Here is a 10,234-nt window from a genome sequence, read left to right as displayed (position 1 = left end):
TTTTTGCGTTTTATTGCGCGCAGTCTTTTTTAACACTTAACTACACATTTTACCAAACACACAATTATGTAAGCACATTTCGCTCTACCATATACTAGTTAATTTACAATTAGGATTAGGATTGCTTGTCAAATACCATGAACTGCTTGTTTAATACTCGTAAAGTTGTTTTAGTTCTAATACTCTAAAATGAGTAAAAAAGGATAAAAAAAAAATGGTATTATTTGAAAAAACATATTTAAAAAGTTTTTTGAATTATTCCAAAATAAAATTTTTGCAAAAAATAAATTAATTCAAAAAAAATGTTTGATTTAAGATTTCATTTTTTCTAATTTTTCCAGTAATTTTTATTAAAAAAAAAATTATTCTTCCTTCCTTCTTATTCTGACTATATCAAAAATCGAGTTCGAAACGAAAAAATAAAAATTTCAACCGGGCATGGACTGTTCTACAAACCCATGAGTGATTTGTGTTGTGCTGTGACAACAACAATAACTCAAAGCATACTAAATAATAGAAATAAACAGACGGGTAAAATGTTTGCCCTTTTTGAGTTATTTTTAAAGTCTGACCTGCACAATGAAATTATTTAAATGGCCGCAGTAATTTAATTGTACAAAGGTAGCATAATCATAAGTCTTTCACTTGAAGGCTGGTATGAACGGTTGGACGAGGTATGTCAATTAGAAGAATAATATATAATAATACTTGCAATTGAGCTAATCTACAACTTTGTTGGTATGTAAATTGATCTAACCACGCCCACTTCATTTTCTTTTTCTTATAATTTTCTTAACACACAGTTATTTGATTATGACTAAGGGGATTCAACTACAGTTATTATTAAACTACAATATTATATATATTTTACTATACACTATATGTATGTACATATGCGTATATATTTGTATATATATATATATTATATATATATTAATATTATATAAATTAATTACTTGTACATAACATATCTTTTACTACGCTTCACATACAATTATGTATGTACTGTGGCTAATTTGGTTGTCGCTGTTGTATAAATATCGTAAATGCAACGCTGGAGGTAGATATGTCCTTAACTGAAAATGTGTGTTCGATTATTTCACTTATTGAGGTAGCATTGATTCGTCGTTACTTTATGGTCACATGTAAGTGTGTATGAATGATGCATGATTGTATGGGTGTATTTATTGATTTCACTGATGAGTTCCGTTACAAAAATGTGTCATAGCAGTGAAGAGCTCAATAACATAAGCTCAACACACAAAAAGTCGATAGACCTTTCAAAAAACAAAACAATAAAGAATACCATAAATTGCAACTGAAGTCAGCAGGCATGAAAGGTGAAAGCAAATAAGCTATAACTAAAGTTGCACAACAAAGCTTACTCATCGCGAATATACGCACAACTACGCCTACATTGAGTGTCACACATTTACAATATTACAAGGCTCATCAATGCGCGTCTAGGATGAGTGTGCGGCTCGAGGCCAGTAGCGCCTATTCAAATTCAAAAAGCCAGTCGAACAACTCCCACACACACATACCTAATGGCACTCGTGTGATTTTTTATGTATGTGTATGAGTTTGTGTGTGCTTGCCGAGCGGATTAGGCTACGCAAACTGTCGGGCAGACTGACAGTTGAAGCTCGGAAACAAGCCAAGAGACTTCATGGCAGACGAGAAGGTAGACAAGTGGGCGATGATACACACACATATACATATAAGTATAACGAAGCCGTAGAAATATGTGAGTGAGCCACATTGTATCTAGTGTAGTAAATATAGCAGCGGAAGCGAAGCAGGAAACAAAATCACAGCGTGAGACAGTCGAAAAATCCAAATTATATATGTATATACATATATAGTAAAACAAAGTATGTCAGCGCGGTAGTTGGTTAGAGCAAATGACAAGCAAGGCTGTTACACGTCAAGTTATAAGGCAGTTGGATATGGCGTATGAGCAATCACAAGGCAGCCTAATAATATGTGGTATACTCATGTAAATATGTATGTATGTGTCTGTGTGATTTTGAAGGATTAATGATAGGCACCGACTTTTTTACGAAAAATGCTTAACACAAAATCAATATTTTGGGTGTGAATGATATATAGCAAGCAGATACTATGTAGATATGTCAGAAAGGGGAAGTGAAGAGTAAGGCGTAGCAATGTAATTGCTCAACAATATCATATTAGAAGAAAATATGTACCTATGTAAAAAAAAAATAGTTTTATATTTTTCGGTACACACATGATACATACGTACACATTTATATGCATATTTGAGTATATGTGAACATTTGTTTGGAACTCTTTCAAACAATTATTTGCGAACTACAAGATATAACTACTTTCTGTGGAAAAGTTCTGCACGAAAATGCGCACAGGCCAATCTAGTGGCATTGAAGCAGCAAAGAAGCGCACAATTGATATACAAATGTATGCTATGCGTGCAAGAGCTGGTCTATAAGACTATATAGCGAGTCGAGGTTAACTTGCTGTTGCCTGCATTTAGGCGCATGTAGGCAATAAAGCAATCAACGTTCATACGCATATGTGTGTGTAACATGACATAGCTTCTACTGATTTTACTAAGTATTAAGTGACTCCACATTAAATATTAAAGAGAATGTCCTTGCCTGACTCGCGTGGAAATTGGTTTAAAATTTTAAACGAATTAATATTGAGAATTCACTTGACTTTGAGTGAAGTGGCTGATAAAAGTATTTTTTTTTTTTAATATATAGTTGGGACAGAAAGTAAATGTAAAAAATGTAATTATTATTATTATTTTTTTTTTTCATATCAAGCTAGTTTTATAACTACTGCATATGATTCATATAAGGAAATCAAGTAATATAATCAAATATACATTGGGATATGAAAATATGTAGAAAATTAAATTGTACGCTGTATGAACATACTTATTTATGTATGTATATAACAATCCGCATAATAACACTCGGTACTCAGTTACTGAGCGGCATTTTTTTCTTTGTTTAAATGAAATGATCATAAAAACTTAGGCATAATTGGTATTGACAAATATTGAGAAAACGGTATATGCATATATCTATGTATAAGCAAGTATGTAATGCCACAATAAAAAATGTTTAGGCAATAACTGTAAATAGGCGCGTAGCACGCAAGTTTACTGAAGGAAATAGTGCACAAAGCCAAGACAAATTATACATCGATAGGCATATAGTATACCAGCGTTTGAGTAAATTTCAAAAATAGACTCAATAACTAAGCGTTTGGTGAGGTCAGTGGATTGATAATAATATAAACTAAATAAGAACATGCCAGGAGAGCCTTGAAAAAGGAGAAAATTTTCAAGTGTATATGTATGTTATAAGACACGTGGCTAAAGTAACGAATATTATAAATTTATGAAAAAAATGCAAAAAAAAAATGTTGACAGCGGCTGCAGCGGAGCTCTATACCCTTCACAAGTGAATTTTTAATAGCACAAAATGATATAAAAATATCTTTAACTCGATTTTGAATGTTAAGTTTGTATGGTAGCTATATGTTATAGTGATCTGATTTGAACAATTTCTTCAGAGATTGTAGCCTTGCCTTGGTAAAGCATATATTGATAAATTTCGTGAAGATATCTTGTCAAATAAAAAAGTTTTACATACAAGTACTAGTTTTTTAGTGGTCAGTTTCAATGGCAGCTATATGTTATAAAGATCCGTTCTGAACAATTTTTCTGAAGATTGTAGCGTTTTCTTGGTAAAAAAAAATATTCCAAATTTTGTGAAGATATCTTCTCAAATAAACAAGTTTCTAATACATGAACTTGATCGTGAACGTTCGGTTGTATGGCAGATATACGTTATAGCAGTCTGATCTGAAAATAATTTTCGGAAATTTTAACAAGCTCTAGCAAAATAATCTATGCCGAATTCGTGCAGATACCTTGTCAAAAAAAAAAAAACAAAAAAGTTTTCCATACAAGAACTAAATTTTCAGCAGACAAGTTATATGGTAGCTATATGTTATAGTGATCCAATCTGAAAATTTTTCTTGAAGATTGTAGCGTTTTCTTGGTAAAGAATATATTCCAAATTTTGTAAAGATATCTTTTCAAATAATTTTCCATACAAGAACTAGATTTTTAGCGTTCAGTTTGTATGGCAGCTATATGTTATAGTTGGGCGATATTGGCAATTTCGACAAATGAGCAGCTCCTTGGCGAGAAAAATGCAAGTGCAAATTTCAGATCGCTATTTCAATAACTGTGGAGTGGAGTATAGGTAAATATAAATAGACAATATATAAAAATGCGCATTTAAAGTTGGACATGGCGTATGAGCAATCATAAGGCAGCCAAATAAAATGTGGAATAGTGTATATATAAAGTACATAAAAAATATATGGGCAACTACAATCAAATATATTCATAAAAAAGTTTGTTTAAAAAATTATATATAAATAAATTGCAATATTTACTGTTATTTTATGTGTGGTGAAAAAGTAAACGCTTACATACATATATTAAAAATAAAAAAGTTATAAACTAAAACTTTGCAATGCAAAAAATGAAATAAAACCAACTTTGTTCAGCAATTTGCATTATGTTTTAGAAAAAAATCTTATTTATTTTTTCATGATGTTTAAACTTATTATTATTACTATTATTACTTTTTTTGTTATTGTTTGTATATCGTCTGTTCACAACTCGAGGCTGCGCTTTTGTAAACTAAAACTAAATTAAATCGAAAGCATAAGTGGTGTCTTATATAGTATATAATAGATAATTTAAAAGGAAAATATTGCTTAGCAACTAAAAAAAAAGAAGATAAAAATAGTACAGTGTGTGTGCATATACATAAGAACTTCAAGTAGTTTGAGCGTATATTTAGACAAGACAATGTAGTAAAGGTTATCAAAAATAAGCTTAAAACTAAAGAAGTTGCTTTACAACTTATGTAACTAAGTAAATAAGTGGGTTGAAATGAATAAACAGCGTGTGCATGTAGAAGATGCAAGTAGTTTTAAGTATGTGATGTCACTTGTTTTGGATATTTAAAGCACATTGGAGAGAGTGCGGCGCTAATTTTGGCTAAATATTGACATATATTACTATTTGTATGCAAATTACGCATGCTTGAACATAATTTTTGAAAATTTGCAAAAAAAAAAAAACTAAAATATTTGTTTTTTAACATTTCCAATGGAGTTTCTGAATATTTTACAGTTTGATTGTTTACTATTTCTTATTTTGTAGTCTCATTTTTTATTGTTTAATTTTGCTGTTTCACTATTTTGTAATTTTTACTTTAAAGTTTAATTTTTAAAAGTTTATTGTGTTGTTTCATGTTTAAGATTTTATTTGTGTTGTTGCAATTTTTTCTGTTTTCAGTTTAGTAGTTTCAATATTTTCTCCTTTTTAGTTTCATTTGTCTATTTAAAGCTCCGTTTTGTAGGGTTTTTGTTGCTATTGCAGTTATTTTCTTTATTTGCCTTACTATTGTCATAACTACATATTACAATCTTTTTACTATGCAACTGTGTCTGTCAACTATTAGTGGCTTTTAATGAACTTGCAAATTTAGTGATTTCGCTTATACTTTTTATAACTATTCTAATTTATGCTGCCAAAGTCCGTTTTGCACCTTCCTTTTGCAAACAGTTAGTTTGTGTCGCCATCTCAGTCGTTCCAAACGTCTTACAGCTCGTTTTTACCGTCGACTTAACACATAACATTAATATTGTATTTCATTTGCTTAGTATTTTCAATGTGTTTTTTTTTTTTGCGTTTTCTTTGCAAATTTCTTACATAATTCCGCTATTCCTATTTAAAACTACGTTTTTTATTTTTTGTTTCTGTTCAAATTTAGCAAAGTCAACGCATTACTTGCTAATGCTAGTGTGGCTGTGACAAATTTTACTTTCGTTATATTATTTCTTGTTGTTTTTGTACCATTAGCGCTCCAATTGTTTATATTTTTCTACTTTAAACACAATTTTTCGCTATATTTACCACAATGTTCATCGAAACCCAACTCTTTTACTATTTTCATATATTTTCATATTGCTTCTAAGGTTACTAATATATTGTTTATAGTCAACAGAGTTATGGTAGAACAAAATATAGGAAAACTGAAATAAAGGTATATTATTATTTATTTGCACAAACTGAAAAGGTGGCAACACACGTGGTCTTACTTTGCTTTAGCGGAAACAAGTACTTAAAAAATGCTTTGGTGGATACAAGAACTTAAAAAAAAAAATAAGTTTTTTTTGCAAATAATGGCAATAATATCAAATTATAAATATCACGTGGTTAAATTAACAACACTTCACATTTCTAACCTTAAAAAGTTCATTTTAAGTTCTCTCTAAAATCAAAAGTTCATTTTTACTTCAAAAACTCTTTCTGAACTTCGAACCCTTTTTTTAAACTCAAAAACTCATTTATAACTTCAAAAGTTCATTCTAAGCCCAAAAGCTCTTTCTAGAGCTTAATCTACCCTCCAAAGTTCTAATATCTAACCTAAAAAGCGCATTTCGAACCACAAAAGCTCTTTTCTAAACTCAAAAGTTCATTCTAAGCTCACAAGATCACTTCAAAGCTCAAACACTCCTTATAAGCTAAAATGCTCTTTTTAACCTGTAAAACTGTATTCTAAGTTGAAATGCTCATTTTAGGGTCGAGAGTTTATTTCGAACTTCAAGAGCTCATTCTTAACTATAAGAGTTCGTTTTAACCTCAAGTGCTCGTTTCTAACCTCAAATGTTCATTTAAAATCTCAAAAGTTCATTTATCCTTCAACTTCAAGAGTTTGCTTTAACCTCAAGTGCCGCAAAAGTTCATTTTAACTTCAAAAGTTCATTTCTCACCTTAAGAGCTTAATTTAATCTCAAAAGCTCCTTTCTCATTCGTTAATTCTAAGCCGAAAAACTCATTTCAATCTCAAAATTTTATTCTTAAACCCGAAAGTTCATTTTAACCCAAAAAGTTCAATTCTAGCTTCAAGAGTTCGTTTTAACCTCAAGTGCTCTTTTCTGATCTCCAAAGTTCATTTTAACCTCAAAAGCTCTTTTCTCATGTCAAGCGCTGATTCTGAGCCGAAAAACTCGTTTTAAACTCAAATTTTAAATCTTAACCTCAAAATGTATTCCTTAACGTCAATAGTTCATTTCTAACCCCAAAGTCTCACTTCTAACTCCAAAATTGCTCAATTAAACTTACAAATAAATATAAACTGCTTTATGTTGCACACATCTCTAGAAAAATCTTCAACGGTGCCAACCAAATTTCTTCTCTCTGTTTTGTGGCGCACAAAAAACAACAAAAAAGCTATAAACTCATTATGGTGGTAAAATATCAAGCTAGTAGCAGTGTTTAATCACGCCTTTTTTAACCACAAAATCGTTATGCTAAAATAATATTAAACAAATCCACGCACGAAAGCCCGGAAATAAGCGAAAAATACAACAAATTGACTTTCTAATGTTGGCTCTCTGTCTACATATACACTCGCGGCTACGCACTCAAAATTTTCAAGTATTGTACATATTTTACTACGTTTTAGTATAGTGGTAGGGTTTGAGTGGCCACGAGTGTACAACTTCCTAAATAACTTAGCTGTATGTATATATATTTGTGTGTGTGTGTGTGTGCATGCTAGCTACACAAATAAAAGGAAAATTCTATCACAGTAGAAAATTAAAGTCGCTACAGTTTGTGCATAAACACGTCTATATAATTTAACCCTATTTAAAAATACATATGTGTATGCGTATGTGTGTGTATTTATGTTGCATATGTAACTGAGCCAATGCGCACAAGCTCAAGTATTATAATAGTAGCTGTTTGTTTTTGTTTTTGCTTTTGTTTGTTGGTATGTGTGCGCTGGTTTAGCTAACTATACGGCATACTAACTCAAATCTCGAAATTAGCAAGTCTTATAAAGACAGCATTACACCTTCACTTTGTCGGCTGATACAGTGCGCAAAGGCATGCTTTTGACATTGGCGTCTGTTAAGCTGTGCTGCTGGAAATTATTGATTAATTTAATATTTTTACGTTTGTTTTCTTCTTCTTCAACGCATTCTGTCCAACCACCTATTACATTAACGCTCATTATGTTTTTTTTTGTTTTTGTCAAATAATTTTATATATTTTATTTTTTTAGCTTGCATTTTTGCTTGCGCTCATTTTATATATATGTATGCATGTAGCTAAATTATTTATTTACAGTGTCCGTTTTTAACAAATTTAACAACTTTAATTTTAGCCTAAAAAAAATTCTCCTTTTTTGGTCAACTTAAAGCTGAATTTAAAATTAGTGTAAATAACAACAGCGGAGAATTGATTGCAACTTCTGATATCTGGTTTTATATATATATAAAGTATATACATATAAGTATATAGGTATGTATATAAATACACATATGTGTGTGTGTGTTTTTGTGCAAGTTTCTTTACATACATGTGTGTGTATTGCTATAACAAATCTCGTAGCGTCTGTCTCTCCACATTTCTCACGCTGYTTAGAGCTATTCGACTAGTGCTAAGGTTATAGTTTAAACTATTTAACTAGCTTACACTCATTAACGTAATTTTAAATCAATATTTTTATTGTAATAATATTTTAATTTGTTCTAGTACTAATTATTAGATATAAAGAATATTTTTTTCTATAGTTTGCTGTATCTACAGTTTTCTTTTAGCATAACTTACGGCGTTATAATTAAATTTTAACAAAAAAATGTTTGCGTGCGCGTATTAATCATAAAATCGATCCATCTACAAAATTTATAAAACTAAATAAACCAATATGCAACGTTTTAAAGTAAACTACGCGCTAATTGTGTCTGAAGACCAATTCCAAACACCAGCCTGTAACCGCATATTAGCGAAATTCAATATCAATATTCAATTTGGTTTTGTTTTTGTAAATTGCTTTGTGTTTCCATCTACAACGGCAAATAAACGGTTGTGTTGGTTAATTGATTGGGCAAATGTATTTTTAAAATACAACTTGTTATGCGCCAATGTGCGGCGCTGAAGTGGACCAAGGTGTGGCTGTCGAACACCACAAGGCGCGTCAGCCAACAACGTCCCTTCGCCCACGCCGCCACACATGCGTGCGCAACAATTTATGCCTTCGCTAGTTTTTTGGGCCGCATCGGCACCAGACAATAGCCTGCACTTACATCGCAGCCGCTAATTAGCAAATTCTTCAGCACTGAATTCGATTGTTGTTGTTGTTGCTGCTGTTGCATGCCATTTGCGTTGGCTTTCAGCTCGGCGCTGGCGACCCAGCGCGACATGCCACTGCTGGCTTTGCGCGCCTGCTGTTGTTGTTGCAGTTTTTGTTGCTGCTCCTTCAAGTGTTGCGGCTGCAGCGGCGACACCAGCTGTTGCAGCAGTTGTGGCACAGCCTGCAAGTCCATTGCGGCGCTCTTCATGCGTTTACTCTCCAGCTGTGCGCTGGGCATGGCGCTCACCAAATGCCGTTTATGCGATTGTTGTTGCTGTTGCTGCTGTTGTTGCCTTTGTTGTTCCTGCTGCTGTTTAATGTCAATCATACGCACCGGTGCAGCGCCGGCTGTGGCAAGCGCTGGTGTTGTTATTGTTGTTGCTTGGCCATGCAACAGCTTGATTGTTGTGATTTTATGACCGCCACGTTGCACTGGCAACATTTCATCTTTTATTAGCATTTTATTGCTGACATTGAGTTGTTGTTGTTGTTGTTGTTGTTGTTGCAACAAAATATTCTTAGTGTCTTGTATTGTTATCAATGGCACGGCATTCAAAATGATATTGTGCTGCTGCTGCTGCTGCTGCTGCTGTGGCGACGACAGTTGCTGCTCCAGGCGCAAGTGCGTTTTGCAATCGTCCAGCTTGTGTTGTTGTTGTTGCTGAGTTGGCGAATTCAATGATGCGACGGGCGAGGGCGATGCCGACGATGAAGTGTCGCTGACATTGATTTGCAACAACTCATTCCAGCAGTCAAGATTGCCAGCTATACGAAGTAGCGAAGGAAGATGGAGCAAAAGAAAATTAGTAAAAGTTGCTATAAAAACTGAAAAAAATGTAATTTGGTCTTGTTGCAAACAGAAATGTGCGCTTTTTGGCGGAAATTCGTTGAGTTTTGAGGTTTTTAATTATTATTTATTATTTTTCTTCATATATCTTTTTTATCTACATTTGAATATAAAAAATTAAATATCTATATTTTCTGAGTATTTCGTTAAAAATATGATTTAT

General features: G+C 32.4%; 1 protein-coding gene across 3 annotated transcripts in view; it reads right to left on the bottom strand.

Moving 5' to 3' along the window:
* The window catches only part of LOC108977559 (protein similar), a 165,868-nt gene that overhangs the window by 17,611 nt on the left and 138,023 nt on the right, over positions 1-10,234 (bottom strand). For all 3 annotated transcript variants that reach the window (XM_018947286.1, XM_018947287.1, XM_018947285.1), the window contains one exon: positions 9,178-9,989. In XM_018947286.1, coding sequence (XP_018802831.1) covers positions 9,178-9,989 — 812 coding nt within the window. The remainder of the gene's footprint in view (positions 1-9,177; positions 9,990-10,234) is intronic.

The sequence above is a fragment of the Bactrocera latifrons genome, unplaced genomic scaffold (assembly GCF_001853355.1).
Source record: "Bactrocera latifrons isolate USDA-ARS-PBARC rearing strain unplaced genomic scaffold, ASM185335v1 scaffold_91, whole genome shotgun sequence".
Taxonomy (NCBI): domain Eukaryota; kingdom Metazoa; phylum Arthropoda; class Insecta; order Diptera; family Tephritidae; genus Bactrocera; species Bactrocera latifrons.
This window is presented reverse-complemented; position numbering and strand designations above follow the sequence as displayed.